General features: G+C 33.5%; 2 protein-coding genes across 4 annotated transcripts; one reads left to right on the top strand and one right to left on the bottom strand.

Moving 5' to 3' along the window:
* Positions 1-2613: 2613 nt before the first annotated feature.
* LOC105335601 (merlin) lies at positions 2614-13545 on the bottom strand. Of its 2 annotated transcripts, none has more exons than XM_034481128.2 (16): positions 13392-13545; positions 11575-11735; positions 11278-11406; positions 10951-11157; positions 10490-10641; positions 10008-10083; positions 9580-9714; positions 9124-9198; positions 8589-8702; positions 8063-8185; positions 7716-7847; positions 7528-7613; positions 7043-7151; positions 6655-6803; positions 6353-6512; positions 2614-5317 (listed from the first exon to the last, which is right to left on the bottom strand). In XM_034481128.2, the coding sequence occupies exons 2-16, from the start codon at positions 11680-11682 to the stop codon at positions 5267-5269; spliced, it is 1806 nt and encodes a 601-aa protein (XP_034337019.1). In that variant the 5' UTR covers positions 11683-11735; positions 13392-13545; the 3' UTR covers positions 2614-5266. The 2 variants fall into 2 exon arrangements, with proteins under 2 accessions (XP_034337019.1, XP_034337020.1); XM_034481129.2 differs by having other exon boundaries at positions 7067-7151.
* An 11-nt stretch (positions 13546-13556) lies between these two features.
* Positions 13557-21031, top strand: LOC105335600 (replication protein A 70 kDa DNA-binding subunit). Of its 2 annotated transcripts, XM_011439559.4 has the most exons (19): positions 13557-13710; positions 13950-13997; positions 14198-14279; positions 14628-14733; positions 15018-15136; positions 15375-15428; positions 15896-15955; positions 16047-16088; positions 16295-16412; positions 16647-16818; positions 17066-17258; positions 17404-17543; positions 17684-17753; positions 17924-18073; positions 18426-18547; positions 18981-19094; positions 19425-19532; positions 19838-19924; positions 20180-21031. In XM_011439559.4, exons 1-19 carry the CDS (start codon positions 13675-13677, stop codon positions 20279-20281), a joined length of 1923 nt encoding a protein of 640 aa, XP_011437861.3. In that variant the 5' UTR covers positions 13557-13674; the 3' UTR covers positions 20282-21031. The 2 variants fall into 2 exon arrangements, with proteins under 2 accessions (XP_011437861.3, XP_011437862.3); XM_011439560.4 differs by lacking the exon at positions 15375-15428.
* Positions 21032-21053: the final 22 nt, after the last annotated feature.

Below are 21053 nucleotides of genomic sequence, written 5' to 3'. Positions count from 1 at the left end.
CCAACATTGTATCTTATCAAATGATACAATATTATGTGATAAAGTAAAATATTATAAAATACATTATTATATTATACATATAGTATCATATGACACAATAATATATATTACAATATCATATAATACAATTTCATGTGATATGATAATATATTATATAAACCAATATCATATCATACAATATCATATGATACAATATTATATAATATTACAATATCATATAATACAATTTCATGTGATGTAATTCTATATTACTGAAACCAATATCATATTATACAATATTGTATGATACAATATTATAGAATATACAATATTGTATCATAGGATACAATATAATATTTTGCAATATCTTATGTAATTGTACCATGTGATAAAATAATATATTAAAAATACAATATAATATTATACAATATTGTATCATAATATACAATACTATACATAACAATATCATGATACAATATCATATCATAAAATATCAAAAAAATTGATACAATATCATATCATATCGTATAACTTTTTATAATATAACATATGATATCATATTATATCATATCAAACAATATTGTTTCATATCATACAATATCATAGGAATCATGTTATATTATTTATCAACAAACACATTTATCTATCAAGCTGGTTTGAGTGAGGTAGGAGATTTCTTTAGCATCCTTGATAATGGAGATCAGGCTCTGCATCTGAAGCAACCTCTGCGTTTAATTTATAATAAAGTTAAATCAACTATGCAAGCTTTCATCTATAAAACATGTGACCTGTTCCAAAAAACTAAACCTCATCCAGCATCCGAAACCTATGGCTGAGATTCAGCATTCAAGCCCATCAGGTGCATTGGTATCATAAGACGCATCATCCATGCAAGTTTGGTGAAGTTTGGACCAGTAATAACTAAGATATCATCATCAGAGGGCACTAGCAATTAAAACCTTTACTTCCTCCAGCATCCGTAACTTATAGCTCAGATTCAGCATCCATGCCTGTCAGGTGCATCTGTATCATAAGACACACCATACATTCAAGTTTGGTGAAGTTAGGACCTGTAATAACCAAGAACTATTTTTTAGCATCCTTGATAAAGGAGATCAAGCTCTGCATCTGAAGTTACCTCTGCAATTCATTCATATTACAGTTAAATCAACTATGCAAGTTTGAAATAGTACTATCATCTATTAAACTTGTGACCTGTTCCAAAAAACTTAACTTTATCCAGCATCCGAAACCTATGGCTCACACTCAGCATTCAAGCCTGTCAGGTGCATCAGTATCATAAGACACACCATCCATGGAAGTCTGGTGAAGTAAGGACAAGTAATAACTAAGATATCATCATCAGAGGGCACCTGTTTCAAAAACTTTATTTAACCAGCTTTTAAAACCTTAACCTCCTACAGCATCCGAAACCTATTGCTCAGATTCAGCATTCAAGCTTGTCAGGTGCATCAGTATCATAAGACGCACCACCCATACAAGTTTGGTGAAGTTAGGACCAGTAGTAACTAAGATATAATCATCAGAGGGCAACTGCAACAAAAACTTTAACCAGCTCTAAAAACCTTAACCTCTTCCAGCATCCGAAACCTATTGCTCATATTCAGCATTCAAGCTTGTCAGGTGCATTAATATCATAAGACGCATCATTCATACAAGTTTGGTGAAGTTAGGACCAGTAGTAACTTAGATATTGCTATCAATGGGCACCTGCAACAAAAACTTTAACCTGCTCCAAAAACCTTAACCTCCTCCAGCATCCGCAACCTATAGCTCAGATTCAGCACTCAAACCTGTCTGGTGCATCAGTATCATAAGACACACCATCCATGCAAGTTTGGTGAAGTACGGACCAGCAGTAACTAAGTTATTGCTATCAAAGGGCACCTGCAACAAAAACTTTAACCTGGTCCAACAACCTTAACCTCCTCCAGCATCTGAAATTTAGGACCCAGATTCAGCATCCAAGTCTTTCAAGTCCATAAGTAGGTCCAGATGCATCATCCATGCAAGTTTGGTGAAGACAGGACAAGTAATAGCTTAGATACAGGACCTGCAACAAAAACTTTAACCAGGTCCGGACGCCGACGCCGACGCCACCGTCGACGCCGACGCCGAGGGTATAGCATAAGCTCTCCTTGACTTCGTCTCGGTGAGCTAAAAATTGAAAAAATAAATTTTGAAAAATTTGAGCTCAAATTGACAATTACATACGGATATACCGAATTACAGATATAACGAAGTAAATCCATTGGTCCCTACGACTTCACTATAACCAAGTTTTACTGTACCAGGTAGCCACATATATTGGAAAGACTTTCAAAAGTGTGTTGTACATGCATGCGTGGCCTAGTGGTAATGCGCAAGTCATTTTGATTTGCAGTCGCTGGATTGATTCCACCGAGTAGTTTTTTTTTCCTTTTAACTTAAAAAATGATAGGAATAGAAAGTTTAAGTTACATTTATTATAAGCCCATAGCCATTGGACACAATTCATTAACTTAATTAACATTAACATTATACTTCTCACCTTAAATATTTGTAATGAGAAATTATTAGACTGATTCACAGATTTTCAAAGATTGGGTGGAAAAATTATAAATCAAAAACTGATAATTGAAGATGTTTTATTTGATAAAGTTATTGCACATAATTTTGTTCTCTTGAAACAGTACAACTAAAACTCATTCATTATGCTCTCTCTCACTCTCTCTCTCTCTCTCTCTCTCTCTCTCTCTCTCTCTCTCTCTCTCTCTCTCTAAAATTAATAATGTAAAATAAATTCACTCCAAAATGAGAAAAAAGAAAATCATACTCTAACAGACCAAGAATAGGTCAAGATTTATATATTTGTATTCACAAATTAAACAGTCATGCTTCAGTAGCATTTTGTTGCAGAGTTACTTGACATCTCTCTTACAAAAGTGCATATAGTTACATTTTGTTTTAAACCAAAAAAAAAGAGAAAAAAGAAGTGAACAGTATATGATTACGGTAATTCAATTTTCAGATATACCTCAAACCTGCTGATCAGGCAGTTGTCATGGTAAATAGATGAGTGTGAATTAAATATTAACAATACTTATCAAGATATCACACAGACCATTTGATAAACACTCCATCCTCATTCTCGTGCATAAACACACAATGATTAAGGCACTTTACAAGGTTGGTCAACAACTCTAAAAAGTCCAAAATCCTCATTAAGTACTTGAACTAATTGCAAAGCAATTAATATGATGCATTAAATATCAGCCATAATGAATAGTAAACCTTCAATTTAAAAAAGAAGATGCATTTCTATTATCATTGATAATTTTTTTTCTCTTTTTAACATTTAATGCATGGTGTTGATGAAAAAAAATCCATTATGTCTATTTGTATCTTTGATGTGAAATCTAGATTATGTTACGGTAAATTGTAATAATGATTTCCTTAATGCATCTGAATATAGTTCAATACTACTTAGATATTTTACTTAAACTCCCTTTACATTATTTTTAAATTTAACAATCTAAAGATAAAATATTATACCAAAATAAAAACAAGCTTAGAAACTTATTATGCATGAAACATTACAGCCATATTAAAACTGGGGCCACTGAAAATAATTGTCAACAAAGTTGGTCATAGAAAACAAACTCAAGGTTAGAAATAAAAAGAGATGCTATAAAGGTTGATTTAAAAAAAAAAATCACAATGACTCGATCTATTGTCTAAAAGAAAATGGGTACCAAACCAATAAAAAAATGCCAACATTGAACAACAAAACACTACCCTTACATAAACAACCTTCCAGATAAATGAAGACATGTATAAATCAGTTAAGTGAGTTTATATAATTTGGCATAACACATTAAATATTTACCCCAAATTCAATGAACAACCAAGCTACTCAACATCAATTTCAAAGTATATAGCACCCCTATCTCAAAATATTTCACAATGTATATGCATCTTTCAATGCTCATCCATCTAATCCCCCCAAAAATGTTGTGACATCATATTCATATTTTACTGTATATAAACGCAGTTCTACTTATTAATTTTTCATTTATAAATGCAATTTAGGAGGGCCATCAACCAATAATCTATACATAGCAGATACCTTGCAGATTTTATTCTCTTATCAGTTGTTCAATTTCAAGAGGGCTGGATGGACATGGCCATTTTTGGACTAAATTAATCTCCTTCAGAAGAAGAGTTCTGTATAAAAATATTCAAATTTCAGAGCTAAAATATTTGGAGTTTTACTTTATTAAATGAGAGTTTATGACCAAAAATTTCTTATTTAAAATCTAATGGGTAATTTGTTGACCATTTAGCCTCCTTAATCATAATACAAAAGGCGCTCAGTCATTTCATTCCTTTAACAATTTAGCTCAGCTGTAAACAGATACTAGTGTTGTCTAGTGTCCCACCAAGGGATATATTCAACTCTCATTATGCTTAGCACTACAGAATTCAAAAAGATATGTACACATAAGCACCAACCTTATTTATTTGTGCCACTTAGTAGTTCCTCATTTAAGGTACCGGTATGGCAAGAGTGCAGTTACAATACTTTAGTGGGAAAAAATATCAAAAGACAAAAAGAACAAGACTTGAAATGGTGGGTCAATATTGGATATGAAAGACAATGCCAGATTAATACATGCTCAGATACAGAGCAAATAGGTTACTTAAATTTTGTATTCAAGTAACTATACATACATGTATGTTACCTAACCTTTGTATTCAAGTATCTATATATCACATCAAAAATTTGTGCTAAAGTAACAAGAGCCAATGATTTGTGCTCAAGCAATAGAGCACACAATGTGCTCAAGCAGTAGAGCACACACTGCTGATTCAGAGCACAGAAACAATGAGTTACCTCTATAGAGTCACATGTAGCCATAGTATGGTAAGTGTGAAATTGGTTTCCTTATTACATTCAACTTGTGTGTGGTTAAAACAAGATTTTGTATGGCATATGAATATAATTAAATGAACACAACATATAAAATACCAACTTGTGTCAAATAAAACTGCAGGCGGAAAAGCCTAATTCCATTTCAAACTGAAATGCTGGTTTGTAAAGACGTGGGAGTGATTTCTAAGCAACAGTTTTGATTCCATCAAACAACCAGCACTGTTCGGGAATAATAAATATTGGTCATAGAATGCAGCACCATTACATCTTAAGCCGCTCTCTAGGCTGTAATACTGGTTAGTGATTAAGCCTCAGGTTACTGAATCACAAGTTTTATTTATCACATTTTCTTCACAGTTCCTCAAAGAAGGCTACTCTGGCTTGAGCAGAACTTGATTTAGCCTAAAAAAGATTTTTTTTCAAAAATCATTAGAACATGGCACAAAATTTAATATTTAGATACTTTGTACATACATTCATAAGTTTTGCACCCAAATATTGTACATGAACCTTATACATGTACTGGTTAATATGGATTTTGAAAATAGTGTGAAAACACTGCTCATTAAAAACTGTACAATATATTGACAAAAACATTAACAAAAGATCATGTTAACCCATATTTTTTCATTTTATGGCACCATATCAGTATACAATAGAATGTAATGTTATTACTCAAATTTGTAAACAATCATTAGAATTTCATTGGAGGGTTCTGATACATGTTGCTAACAACTTTGTTAGCAACATGTATCAGAACCCTCCAATGAAATTAGTAATGCAACAAGTTTACCTATCTGAGGGTGGAGTACTTGCTGCCCCCCCCCCCCCCAGTATACTGAGTATTACTGTACTATACCTGTCTGAGGGTTGAGTACTGTAAACGCATTATATTTGGTGTGTTCAATATTGGCAGAAATAGTCTATGAACAAGTTGGCTTGGATTTGAATTAGCGTATTCTTGAACATGACTATTCTTATACATGTATGCATGTCATTTAGCGATGTACTTGATTTAGCGGAAGCCGCATTCTGTCAAAAACGCTAAATAGAATATATAGCCAAATGTAAAACGTTTACAGTACTTTCTGCCCCCTCCCCCCTCTGTATACTGAGTATAACTGTACTTTTCCTGTCTTGGGGTGGAGTACTTACTGTCCCCCCTCTGTATACTGAGTGTTAGTGTACTATACCTGTCTGAGGGTGGAGTACTTGCTGTCCCCCCTCTGTATGCCGAGTATTACTGTATTATACCTGTCTGAGGGTGGAGTACTTGCTGCCCCCCCTCTGTATACTGAGTGTTAGTGTACTATACCTGTCTGAGGGTGGAGTACTTGCTGTCCCCCCTCTGTATGCTGAGTGTTAGTGTACTATACCTGTCTGAGGGTGGAGTACTTGCTGTCCCCCCTCTGTATGCTGAGTGTTAGTGTACTATACCTGTCTGAGGGTGGAGTACTTGCTGTCCCCCCTCTGTATGCTGCTCTCATGTAGCCGGTCCAGATCTGTCTCCTTCTCCTCCACTTTCAGCACCTCTATCTCTGACTTCAGCTCCTTCAGCTGTTCCTGTAGATGCTTCGACTTCTCCATGTACTCAACTCTGAAAGAGACAACATATTTTTTTTTCTGTTGGACCATCTACTAACAGATATTAGTGAAAAAATATCATTAGACCTTTTTCCTTGAAGAAGGATGAAATAGCACCTCTTACAACCAGAAAATGGCAATTGATTAGGACCCACCTTTCTCTCTCTATTTCTTGAGACAACTGATCCATGTCTCCATCCCCTAATAGTTCACAAGAAAACTCCCCATCAACGGAAATCTGGTGTGAATTACCGATGTGAAAGTCTGAGAGGTCGGAGGTCAAGGACGCAAGAGGGAACATGGTCTATAAAACAAGGAATAAATAAAATATCATAGAAACAAATACAACACTGCTTCATAACATGATTTTGAGGGGTACAGTTAACTCTACAAACGGCACCTCTGTACATGAATTATTTAGTCTGAAAGAAGCAATAAAGTAAAATGATTTTATTGTATACAAATGGAAGTTGGATTTTTCTTAAAATAAAACCTTAGACTTTTTATATAAATAACCATGAAATAAGGAGTGTCGATACAAACAGGATAAGTAGGGGAAACACGTGCCACTTCTAACAGCCGTTCTTTCGCCAATTTTTCGGACATCCTCGCTTGAGTTAGTTCATCTTTCAACTGATCCGCTTCCTTAGCTCTGTTAACAAATAAAAAAAAGAAGCTTTTTTCTCATGCTGCACTCTTGTTAATGATGTGAAATAAAGGCTATGCATGGTATTATATATTCATAATTTGTAGATTTTTGTCTCTCTTTTACAATACAGCAATTACCGGTACAATCATGCTCATTCACATCGTTGGTAGGATTTTTTTTTATAGTGAGTACCGGTATGTTTATTTTTCACTCTTTTTGCCAATTAAAAGTGAAAAATATTTAACAACATAGTTAAATCAGTTATTCTTCTTCTCCAAAGAATTCATTTTATAAGACAAACTTTTAAAAAATTCTTAAAACTGAGTGTGTTTATTATACAAATGACAAATCTACATAATGATTCACAAGAAGAACTGACCTCCTTTCTGAGTCCTCCAATAACTTGGTGGCGATCATCTCATATTCTCTAGCTCTAAACTCCATCAATATTCTCTCTTCTTCAGTCTAAAATAAATGATGACCATGCTTTTACAAAATCCCTCTTCTGTTAAAGAAGTCAACCATATTTTCAACATATATTTTCAAAGGAAATCCAGAGCTATCTACCTTGATGGCTGTGATTTTGATGCTTTGAATTTCACGCTCTGCATCGGATGCTTTTTGAGTCAGAAGCTGAGCCTCTTCCTCAGCAAACCTAGCCTTCTCAGCCAGCAGTTCTGTGGTTTCTTCAGAGCGTTTCTATATAAGAAGAATGGTGAGAGAATATATGTATCCTTTTAGCAAAACTTACTATAAAATCTGGTCAAAACAACCTCTCGTTTCAAAAAATACTTTTGATATAAAACAAACTAGTGTATTTATTCGTGTATTGCATATTCTTTTTAAAAAACTATTATATGTTCAGTACTCTATCTACTGTTTAGTGATTAACATTTCATTTCCTTGTCACTCACCAACATTTCCTGGGCAGTTCTAACTTCTTCCTGCATCTGTGACAATTTTCTCTCTAACTCTGCCTTCTCTCGTAATGCCTCTTCTTTCAGCTGTTTTTCTTTGGCTAATTTTGCTCTATCACACTGGAAAATAGCCATACATTTTTAAAAATTGTGCTAGATAAATGTATTGTTACTCAAGTTACTGTAATTCTGTTGTTCTATATATACATGTACAATGTAGATGTATAGGTACAACATGTACCAATACAAGCTCAGTTGAACCTGACTGAAGTACCCGGTATTTATACTGTGATTATCAAAGTTAATTAAAATAAATATGGGATTTTCCATGGAACCAAGAATATAAATTCATGTTCCTGAGCCTATTTTTAAACATTCTGAAATCAACAGGTTTTATGAGTAAGATGAACTTTCAATATCTGTTGGATTTTAGGGGAAAGGGTATTCAGGAAATTCACAATTCTGATATTCCATGAAACTATAATGACATAGATTCTTACATTATTGAAATAATATTGCTTACTCTCTTTCTCTGTCTCTCATCTCTAGCATTAGCTTTCATCTGTTGGATTTCCATAGAATCTGGTTTTCTTCTGCGCATGAACAACTCATGATTTCCAACACATAATTCTAAAATCTGACAAAATAGAAACAGTGATAAAACAATTATAATATTTACATAACAAAAAAAATAAAATCTTTCTGTTGTTGTTTGAATGCATTGTAAACATATTTTTATTTGCATGGGAGATATACTTGCAATGTTTGCAAACACCCCACAATGGCTAATATTTATCATTGGTGATTTGGGAAATAAAGTGCCTGTTGTCATTAAGGAGTTGGTTTGCTGAAACAGTTTCTATAAGCTATCTAAGGAAACCCATTATTAGCACCGATTCTGAAGCCCTGTAATAAGAGAACCCAGACCTACAATTACCTCACGTTATGAAATATCTGAGTAAACCTTGAGAATTTTAAAGAATTTCTGTATATAAACTAATTCCCACTGTATACAGTTTTCAGTATTGTGGTTTCATTGCATTATGAATATTACTTACAAGTTTGTTGATTTTCACTTTTGGTGCATAAAATATAAAATCTGGAACTTTCTTCCCTACTGGTTTTATCACAAACTGAAAAGCAAAATATCAACACTTAAAAAAGAGAAATAATGCACAAAATTACATTTACATGTAGAAAGAAAATAACGGATAATAAAAGTGTGACGTGATAACAAAGATAACACGTTACTTCCCAAAATTTCAGACATACTTAAACTACTGGTATCATTGTTTATTCCTCATGCAGTCTTGATGTCCGAAGACCGAGGCCAGTAAATTTTGAGGTTGGGTCAGTGAAAATCAAAATTCATGATTTCCAAATGACTTATTAAAATTTTCACTGAATTCTTCATATTTGACTGAGAAATGCATGGTTTTTAGGTTTTCTGTTTTACATGTCACGTGAGCTAGGAAAGATTGCCTTTGTTTTTTTAATTTTCACTTTTAACTCACCTTTTTTTCCTTGAAGGAGATGTTTTTCACTTCACTCCAAGGAAAAGTGATTTTGGGTTCTAGCCGGTTATTCTGGTCATAGACATTGAGTCCCAGGGCATCTACCCCCAGCCACAGTTCTGTGTTCTTTTTATTCTAAATATTACATTCAAAAGCTTTTGTGAAAAAATTGGATATCAAGTGGTATTAATCATGTTAATAGCTAGCAGAAAATTTATTCCATTCTGCCATTTGCAATTAAGAGGAATAGAATTTCTCCTGCCTGAAACTAAGGAAATTAGAGAAAGTTTACAGTCAGGTACATATCCTTTCATATAATACATTCCATTTTATTTGCTGTTTGAAACTTGAAAGTTAATCATGTTTGAAATAACAAAAGATATTATGAAATTTTATGGTAAAATTAGTATTCAGAGCAAAACACTTACCTTAATTTGAAAGTAATTCACACCATACTGCTCCAAATCTTGGGCTATTTTAAGGTACTCCATTTCTGCTTCATCCCTATAAAGTAATCAAATAATCCTCAGCAAAAAGGAACTTCTCAAAAATTCAGTGAAATACACCTACATGTACCAGCAATCCTATCTCCTTCGTTGAACTATAACTTTTTTTTATTGTAATGACCAATTTTTTGTTTTGTTAAACTCTTCTAAGGTTTTTATCACGTAATATTTGTTTCTGGGCCTTTTGAATATACAGTACCAATTCATATCATACTGTTACAGTGTTACCAAATACCTGAGGATTGTTCAGCAAAGCGAGTGCTTGCCAGAATTCCCTATCTCTCTAACACAAATTTTCTAGAGCACTTGCAAGCATGATTCTGATGCTCAGCCTCAATGCATTTAACAACCAACAGCCCCTCTTCCTTCCATATACATATATGAAAGAAAAAGAATCAACCTACCCTGACATGCCCTTGTGGTCAGCATACCACTCCTTGATCCGATCCTCCCACATCTCTGGGGTCATCTGGTACTGGTCTATCACCCTCTGAGGTAAAAGGTCGTCGCTGGACAGCATTCCTGGTTTGTAGTTTGACGGGTCATAATCACCATACTGAAAGAAATTTTTTACTTTAATTGTTAAATCTTATTTAATTAAAATTCTGTAATTCATTCTTTACTTTTAATCTCAAGTTCAGTTTATTCGCTAAAACCAAATATATGAGTACAAAAGAAATACATGTATAAAGAATGAAGAACTCATCAGAGGTAAAAACATATATGCAGAAAAAAGGAAGGGAAAAAAGATGTAAAATAGAAGAGGTCATACATCTATATATATCACTGTTTTGCCTTTTTTTCATTAAATTTTGAAAATGTTAAAATGAAAATAGGCATTACTATTACACATGTTGTTTCCTACCTTCGCTTGGACTGCATATGAGGCTAATAAAACAGATGCTTCTGGAGGACAGTAGATGTCCATGTTTAGAATGGACTGCTTCACTTGGAGGAAGAACAATCGCTGGGTGATCTCTTGTATCAACTCTTCTGACACATCTTCTGGGTAAAACTTGGCAAGAAACAGGAAAGGAACTGGGGATTCTTTAGGGACATCTTGATCTAAAACCTATAATCATATACCAGTTGAATTTTTATTAACATGATAAAATTGATTTTCTATTAAAAAGATATCTGTATATTTGATGCTTCATCAGATCCTAGCATTTCTTTCGGAAGAGTAACATACCTTTTTATCGAACTTCAACCATGAAATATATCCTTTGGAATCAATGAACTGCAAACCAAAGTACCAGGTTTCCCGCAGTCCAATAGTTCGACATACTAATTCAAATAAGTCTTTACCAGTTGCTTTTTGCTAGAATAAAAATTTTTTTACATGATAATTAGGAGATATACATGTATAAAACAAAATTGCAAATACAGATGTATGTAAAAGTTTCCGTTAATTGTAGGAAAATTTAACAGTTCTGGATTGGTCAATAAACATGTATTAGAGAGGCTGAGTAGTTTTCAAAGAACATACCTCTATGTATGAAAATTCTAGTTCTGCATCCATTGTTGTTACCCTGACAGCAAAACTCTTGCCCCCACCAGCCTGGCTAGAGGCCTTCTTCATATTAACAAACGGCATGATGCCAGCACACTATATATGGTCAGAATCCCTTAATCCTCCATGTTAAATCTCTGTTAAGACAATTCAGCATACAATTAAAATCACTGTTATTGAATTTGGGCAAGATTAATTTATTGCTTGATGACCCAGTACTCTCTGAGCTTTGTGTGTCTGTTAATCACACAGCTTATCAATCAATCATAAAAACAGCTGGTAAAGTTTGATAACAATTTCTTCCAAGACTATTCCTTTAGCTGCTCTTGTAAATTTGTGTTTTGTATACACCATACTTTCATGATCAAAGAATTAAATTAAATTGAAAACCCAGAGAGACTGATTCATTATTTGTATTTGTGTAGAACAGATATTCTCTGAAAAAGACTAAAAAAAACTACAAACAACTTAATATTTATGATAAAATATAGCACAGTACATTGTCCCCCAATCACCAACATATCTTAGACTTTTGGGGGTCTAAATATTGTTTGTTTATATATTTAAGGCCAAATCTAGTTAGTAACTGATTTCACAGTGTAAAATTGGTGCTGAATCCATCATGACGTAGCACTGATTTGATATATTTTTTTCCCGTACTTTATGACTGTAAGGGAATCAAAATTTCCTTGACATTCCATTTGAAATTTTATGAAAAGTAATCCCAAAACATATGTTCAATTTAATATCATTTTAAAGAGGGGGTAGAGTACAAAATATATGCCTCAGTCTCTTCTCACAGAGAATGTAAGCTACAATCATTCTGGATATATCTTATTTACTGTCTAGCTGTCAAAAATGGGCGAAAATATTCAAAACACTAAGTTATCAATAAAAAGCACCATTAAAAATTTTTCAGAAAGATGTATGATTTTTTTCATTTACTAGCTAAAGATTTTGAGCTTAAAGTCACTTTATTATATACATGTATTGATGAACTTTACTGCAAAAACATATCAAAGTACAAGTGAAGAAGAAATGTATAATGATCCTGAACTTGTATTTGGACTGTCCCGACCTAGAAAGAATAATCTTATCGTGACCAGGCTATGCTCGAGTCACAGTAAGAATTCGTCTCATTTACTTTTAATGTAGCAGCCACGAAGCGGAGCTGCTTCGTGTCGATTCTAAGTCTGCTAAAAATAATCTGCATAGTAGGTATTTGAGACCAATCACATGAAAAATTAGGCGAGATACAGCGCAATATAATTTTTTAATTTGCTACAAAGCAAGTACATGGTACGAATTCTATTGTTAAACCTGGTCTGTAGCACATCTGTCATTTTAACGATAGAACATTCTATCTAGTCCCAACCATACTTACACAGGATGGAACAAAAATTTTGAACTAAACTAAATTTACATTTATCTAGAGTTCAAGGCGGAACCGTTAACTACCCAACACCAAAATAAAACAACATATTCACAAATGAATGCATAAATTTGGAACACACCCATTTGACTCAGCCACAAAAAAAATCCAAGAAGGGACCGCCCATACTGCATTCAGAGAAGTCTTCTCTATAACTTTCAGTCTTTAGACAATATCGTTATTGAAATCAAGATACTCTTATAATAGCCAAAGTTTGGCTGCCAAACTTACTATAATCAAATAAAAAAGAACATTGTATACAACAAGTTGAGAACAACAATCCCTGTTTTACAGACTGTCATTATTTTTTCTTTTTAAACTGTCGGAACAGAAACTAAAAATATAAATTAAATATCAATACCTTGCTCTTGAGCATGAAAAAACTCATTATCATTGTAAGTCACTCCAAAATTAAGTTAGCATAGTTTTTCTAACATTCCATACAAGGTTTTAAAAGTTTCAACGTTAGTAAGGTGTTTTATGACTAATAAGTCTCTGTCGCTTATCTAAACGCACAAAAGATCAAGATTGAACTCTGAAATTGTAAACAGGAAGTTTTGGTTTCTTTGGAGCATGCGTAAAATTTAGCGGGAAATTGCTGATGGTTGTGGTATAAGACTTCGCCAACGAAAAAGAAAGGAAAAATGTCTAACCCTACTCTTAGTTCGGGAGCGCTTGAGGTAGTGTCTCGAATTAATAACTCTTATGAAACAAAGATGAACTGCAATTTTTTTTTTAAATATTTCTATGTATAGTGATTTAGAATACAGCATTTACTGGCTTTTTTATAGTCTTTAATATGTTGACTTGCAATTTGAATGAACTTGAAGGGCATACGTGTCCACTTTCTGGGGGAAAAGTTGGAATAGTGTAATTTCCTGTATAGTGTGATGAATCTCATTTCTCATTGACATTTCAGGCTATTATCAACGGACAAAATTTTGATAAACCAGTACTTCAAGTTATTGTAAGTTATATTGTATTGATTATATTTGTTTTCATTCATTTGAATAACATGTAATGTGTTCTTTTCAAAGAGACATTGGATTTTATTCTCTTTAATGCTTATCATTTCAAATACTTTGTTTAAGAATATATTGTCAGTCAATATTTTTGAATATTTATTCATGTTTATCATAGATTTTATTTCTAACAAATGAATTGTAGAGCTCTAAGAAGATAACGGCCCAGGGGTCTAGTGCAGACAGATACCGATTGTTGCTCTCAGATGGAGAAGTCAGTTATTCACGTAAGTTTATGGGAATAATGATTAAAAAAATTATTTTACACTGTTTTTACAGTATTTCTAGGCTTATGCTATTGCCATTGCCTTGTACCCAGGGTTACAAAGTCATGCAAGCAATAATCAATGATGCTTTTGCCCCTTGGCAAGTAAATCACAATTTTTGTTAAATTCGATGAATTAACCCTTTTAGTGTAGCACATTCGCAAAATCCAGTTATCTGAATTATATGATGTACTGCAGAACAAAAATGTTTGCTGGACATTATTTGTAAAGTGCGTCTGAATAAAGTCGCTGCAGAAATATTTACGATAATGTTTATTGAAAAACATTGATAAAGAAAATGAATTTCAGATGCTATGTTGGCCACACAGCTGAACAGTTTAATGGATGGAGAGTTGGACAACTTGGCAGTGATACAGGTGGACAAGTACCTGTGTAACACAATACAGGGAGACAGGTAAAAACAACACCTGCAGCCTGCTAACAGTTGAATAAGTAACAATAGTCACTGAACGTACATGTTTTCTATCAGTGTACTTAAAAATAAAACCCCACAAGAATAAAAGATTGATATGATGAGACATATGGAATAGCTACTGCAATATTTTATGAGAATATTTATTTTATAATAGAGGGTTGAAAGAAATTCCAGCTGACTTCACTCTTTTTATATGTTCCACTGCAGTGTGAATGTAATCTACAGTTTATTGTATTACTTATTTTTATTGATGACTTTTGTAGGCGTGTGATGATCCTATTGGATTTGCATGTGGTACAGCGTGGGTCAGAAGTGGGACAGAGGATAGGGAATCCTCAGCAGTACAAGGCTGCAGCAACACAGGGCACCACTGCCGAACACAGTCAGTTCATGATATATATTATATGAATAGTGGCTGTTTGGGAGGGTGACTAACAGTTGAAATTGACAGTCCAAGAAAGTCATTGTCATCTGACGCGAAGCAGAGGCTGACAGTGGTTTTCGAGGGACGTTAGTTTCAACTGTTGCAATTCCAAACAGGCACCATTTATTTTATTATACTGAATGTCCTAATTTTAAAGAAAACTTTACTGCCCTTAAAGTTTTTACGTGAATTCTAGGGAATCCTCAGCAGTACAAGGCTTCAGCATCAAAGGGCACCACTGCTGAAAACAGTCAGTTCATGAATTTCATTAAAATAGTGGCTGTGTGGGAGCTTTTACTGCTTTTAAATTTTTTACGTGAATTCTACTGCGAGCTGTACATGCATAATTTACGCACATGTAACAATTTGTTGTGTTACCAAAATGTTGTCAAATGTGTTGCTAATGCTGAGGGTTATAGAAGGGATTATTAACTGCAGTTTACCAATCAAATTTCAGCATGTCAAACTTATGATAGAATCTCCAAACATTTACATTATTATCAAGATTTTTAACTTATCTTGAATTGTTTTAGTAAATTATTGTTATCACTTCGTGCTTTTTCTTTTAAATCTGCTAAAGTAATTGGGCGCTCAGTGATTAATTCAACTTCCAAAAGATTTTACTACTATCATTAAGTTCATTATACATGTAATTGATTTATTAACAACTAACAAAAAAGTTATGTTATTTTTTTAACTAGCAATTATATATTTCAGATTCTGCACAATGTCCACCACAAATGCCAAAACAGGAGGGAGGTGGTCAAAGCTTTATTGGTATGAGCTTCAGTTAATTAGTTCTTTGCACACTGTACAATTCTTTCTCCCCAGTTGATGCTATGAACTAAATTTTACTATTTATTTTAAGGCACTGTATCTGACAAGCAGGTTAACAACAATATCAAGAAAGGTATTTACAAATTTGATGGAAAAAAGTTTATTGTGGACATGTCTCAAAAATAGCACGGGCCTTCATTTTCATTTATGTAAAAGATCTTATTATATTGGATATTATGGTCATGTAGATACCTATTTATTATATTTATGAGAAAGTGGTTCACATGCTTAGTTTTGTTAATCACATTGAATTACAATGATTTTAATTTATTGTTGCAGAAAACATGAATGGAAATTCAAAGGGAGGTTACTCTTTAAAAACAAATAATTCGGGTGGTACTCCAGGCGGAACATCCAGAGTACATAAAATTGACAGCCTCACTCCTTATCAAAACAGGTATAATAAAAAAATTATTCAAAGAAATGGAATATGTATATGTACTGTAACTACAATACAACTACATAAGTTACATTTATATGTATGTAGATCACCAAAATTCACTGTGTTGCTTGACATTAATCTGTAAACATAAAAGTGAATATCAAACTCAAAAGTTCAACAACAAAAATTATAAATTACTAAAATTCTGATGGCTTTATAACTTTTTTTATGAAACTTTTTATGTTTCAGGTGGAAAATTAGGGCTCGTGTCACACAGAAGAGTGGAATTCGAACCTGGTCAAACTCAAGAGGGGAGGGCAAACTTTTCAGTGTCACCCTAACAGATGATTCTGCAGAGATTCGAGCCACTGGATTCAATGATGCTGTTGATAAATTTTATGAATTGCTGGAAGTCAACAAGGTATAAAAACTCTAACCATACTCTTTGGTAAAATTCAGATACAGTAGTGTACTGAAGCATATTGTATAAAAGCATTTTTTCTTGGTACTTTGAAGGTCTTGTTTGTGGGTATTTATAGCCAAGTGATATTATTTCTTGCAGTTCTGGCTTTAAAGCTTACTTGTAAATATTAAGATCACAATAACTTGATAATTTTGTAATGATACTTCACAAAAAAATTATTGCAATTATGATTTGGCATTTGTAGGTGTACTTCTTTAGTAAAGCCACTCTGAAGACAGCAAACAAGCAGTATACAACAGTTCAGAATGACTATGAAATGACCTTTAACCCAGACACCATTATTGAACCATGTGATGATGATAGCAGTCTACCTACCATGAATTTCAACTTTGTCAAAATCAATGAGCTTGAAAGCAAGGCTCCAACCTCCCTTATTGGTGAGTAAGGAGTCTGATTCTCCTTCCAAACAAAAATTACAGAAATGTATATATATATGCTAGATATTGCTATGTGCATAATTCTGCGAAGACTTGATAATAAAAATAAAACATTTGAACATACTTTACTGAATAATTTCTTCAGATGTGATTGGAGTGGTTAAGAACTGTGGGGATGTGACCACCATTATCGGCAAACAGAGTCAGAAGGAGATCACCAAGCGCGACCTCCAGATAGTGGACCAGTCAGGGATGTCGGTCAATCTTACGCTGTGGGGAGCCGATGTGAGTACAGTGTTAGGATGTCTGCTAACAGGGGTCTAATAGACATTTATAAATAGAGGGGGAAATTCCATTTTTATTTGGAATTTAAAGATTTCTTTACAATTTAAAGATTTGTTTACCTTCAGTGTGATATCTTGCAGGCTCAACAGTTTGATGGTTCAGGTCACCCGGTCATCGCTGTGAAAGGCGCAAAGGTCTCAGATTATGGAGGTAAGCTTGTTTTAGGATTTCTCATTATGTATATAGATGTACAGGCAATTAAGGTGGTGGTACAAATTTCGCATACCTTTGTTGAGGTTGGTGGGGGAGGGCATGTACAATGAGATTTAGTATTAATGAGAATTGAATGGAAATTAGGTTTATTGTTTTGGTCTCTTTAGGACGGTCCCTTTCTGCCATGGCCTCCAGTCAGATCATCCACAACCCCGACCTGCGGGAGGGACACATGCTGAAGGGCTGGTTCGAGCATGATGGTCACAATATGGACTTCCACGGCTACAAGAATGACGGAATGGGAGGTGGTGGGGGAGGTGAGGGTTTTTCGCTCGACTTTGATCTTGCTCATTAAGTTAAGGCATATACATCCTATAAACATTTTTGCTCGACTTTGATCTTGCCTATTAAGTTAAGGCACATACACCCTATAAACTTTTTTTTGTGTTTCTGTGTTATCTGTGGGCATCTTTACTCAAGGGAAAGTTTATCTGAAGAATCTTACACATTGCAAAGACAAATCAAGCAGAAACTTATTTGATGGATTAAGATTTAAATAGACCAAGATATTTGATGTTGCATGTATTAAATGATGAGTAAAGGGATATTTGTACTTTTAAAAACTTGTATCAGATGTTTATTGTTTGTAATGCTTGTTTGTTTCTACAGGTTCAACAAACTGGAAGTGCTTTGCAGAGATCAAGTCTGAAAACATTGGTGCAGATAAACCAGAATATTTCACTACCAAAGCTACAGTTCTCTTCTTGCGCAAAGAAAATTGCATGTACCAGGTAAGCATAATCATTTGCACGAAGAACTCTTTGCATTGCACAATAAAACAAGGTTTTAAGTGTCATGGTACTTATATACATGTATGTCCATGTTGTATGTCTGTGCAGTGAGTTACATTTGCTTGCAGAATAGCTTTGCGACATTATTTGTAATGAATTCGGGTATTCATAAAATCATATTTAGCAATACATAATAGCATGTGTCTTCCACATTTAGAGTAAGTTTCAAGAAATTAATTTTTCTTCAGCATAACTGGTTTTCAAACATTCTTTGGAAAATAAACTTCATAAACCCAATTTGTACATATTTTAACAATATTAAGTTTTTCCCCTCAAAAAATTCCATTTTCTTAATTTGCATTGAAGCATTTTTAATTGGTAATCTGTTTTGAAATAGTCCATTTAAAGTTGTATTCTTTCTCTGTTTTCCTAGGCATGTCCTACAGAATCCTGTAATAAGAAGGTTGTTGACCAGGGCAATGGGATGTACAGATGTGAGAAATGTGCTAGGGAGTTCCCCAACTACAAGTGGAGGATGATTTTATCTGTAAGACATTATCAGTTTATTGATGGACGATGAATTGTTTTCATAAGAGGTGTCAAACATTTTTTCTCTTGTTTTGATTCATATTTGCTAGAAAGCAAAGTGGGTCAAAGTAATTTGTTTGTCCTAAGTTTTTTGGGAGATAAATTAATTATTTTTTAAACATTTAAAAATTGTTGGTATGAATAGTTTCAACTGTAGATCATAAGTTTTTGTAAGTAGGCAGCCTGATTTTTATGTTGAAATTCCAGCACTGCACACACTTGAAAGTATATTAGTACCTTCAATTTCATGCAATTTTTTATGAAATGTTTTAAATTGATTTTGTTGTAGGCTAACCTAGGAGACTACTCAGACAACCAGTGGGTGACTTGTTTCCAGGAGTCTGCTGAGGCCATGCTGGGGATCAAAGCTGATGATCTCGGTGCTCTCAAGGACTCAGTAAGGATTAACCCTCGTGTCTATATTCTCTACTTCTTTTTAAATTATATTTTCAGCTCACCTGAGCTGAAAGCTCAAGTGGTCTTTTCTGATCATGTTTTGTCTGTCGGTCTGTCTATTAATGCAGGATCTATATGTATTATACTAATTTGTCCATCAGATATTTTGTATTATGACTCCATTAAGCTAATTTCATTATGCCTATTGTTGCTCATGTGAGCGATGTGGCCTATTGGCCCCGTGTTTGAAATTTTCTTCAATATCAATCTTTCATATGTAATATAATATTTCTCTCTTTTTTTCAGAATGAGCAAGCATTTGATCAAGTGTTCACAGAAGCCTGTTTTAAATCCTATATTTTTAAGTTCAGAGCAAAAGTGGAAACTTACAATGTAAGTAAAATGTGAAGAAAGAAAGTTTTCTTTATTTTGAATTTGTTTTTTAAACTGAAAAAATGTGCAAGTGTATGTACCTAAATGTTTATAGGTCTTCCCTTAAAATAATGCATATATTCATAGAAGAATGTTTTTAAAAAAGAACAGCAATTTACAAGTTTATAATATGGAAAATTACAATTGGTTTCTCATGGAAAATTTTTAAATCCATGGCTGTGTTTTAGAATAACCTCTATCGTTTCTAACTTACAGGATGAAAGCAGATTGAAAACTGTCACAATGAATGCAAGCACCATAGACTTTAAAGAGCAATCGCAAAGGTTGATAGAGGAGATAAAGAAGTTACAAATGTGAATATGACTTCCTTTTAACAGTGCTAGCTATGTTGCCTCCAGAATTGGTTGAAGATGTATATATTTTGTAAAGCTGCAAATTTACAGTTCCATGCCCGAGATGGAACTGTAAAACATTGAAAACAATTGTTTATAGATGTACATTTGATAATCTTGTTACATTATGACCAATAGCTGATATTGAGATGAGGTTTTTTTCTGGGTTTTTTTTTTTAAAGCCTGTAAAATAATTGTTTGAGATCATGTATAACATTATTTTGAAAGGGCATTTCCTTCTGTTTATGTGCTTAAAAGATTACAAACAATGTACAGTGGCATAGCGTTTGTTCTTTATCTGTAGTGATGGTCCTTGTACATGTATTTTGAAAAGACATCTCCTACTGTTATACGTGTACAGGTATAAGATTAAAAGCAATGGAAAGTAGCATGCTTTTTTGTTCATTATCTGTAGTGATGTCAGTAGTATTTGACATTGTATATTTATTACACCACTGAACGTCTGAAAACTGTGTCATTTAAGGATGTTAATGCTGTTTGGGTTGTATTTTGTTTTAACTTACAGACATGCATCTCAAAACCACAAAATTGAAATACACAAGATGTAAATAAATACTACGATAATTGTAATTGACTATTTTAAAGGTTGAAGACTTTGCTGAACACAAAAATGAAAAATACTTTGCATTGAAAAATGTTTATTTGAACAACTGATAAACGAAACAGAAAATAATAAACAAATGAAACAGTGAAATGTTGTTAGTGATTTATACATG

Source organism: Magallana gigas, chromosome 3 (genome assembly GCF_963853765.1).
Source record: "Magallana gigas chromosome 3, xbMagGiga1.1, whole genome shotgun sequence".
NCBI lineage: Eukaryota > Metazoa > Mollusca > Bivalvia > Ostreida > Ostreidae > Magallana > Magallana gigas.
Note: the sequence above shows the minus strand (reverse complement) of the source record. Positions and strands in the feature narration are given on the sequence as shown.

What these genes read in the sequence shown, in the direction of transcription:
- LOC105335601 (XM_034481128.2), bottom strand. Translation starts at nt 11,682, where the DNA reads ATGCCGTTTGTTAATATGAAGAAGGCCTCTAGCCAGGCTGGTGGGGGC. An exon ending in GAACTGCCCAGGAAATGTTG is followed by an intron (nt 7,848 to 8,062) that starts GTGAGTGACAAG and finishes CTTCTTATATAG; the next exon opens with AAACGCTCTGAAGAAACCAC. An exon ending in TCAAAATCACAGCCATCAAG is followed by an intron (nt 7,614 to 7,715) that starts GTAGATAGCTCT and finishes CATTTATTTTAG; the next exon opens with ACTGAAGAAGAGAGAATATT.
- LOC105335600 (XM_011439559.4), top strand. Translation starts at nt 13,675, where the DNA reads ATGTCTAACCCTACTCTTAGTTCGGGAGCGCTTGAG. An exon ending in TAACAACAATATCAAGAAAG is followed by an intron (nt 16,089 to 16,294) that starts GTATTTACAAAT and finishes TTATTGTTGCAG; the next exon opens with AAAACATGAATGGAAATTCA. An exon ending in CAAAAGTGGAAACTTACAAT is followed by an intron (nt 19,925 to 20,179) that starts GTAAGTAAAATG and finishes TCTAACTTACAG; the next exon opens with GATGAAAGCAGATTGAAAAC.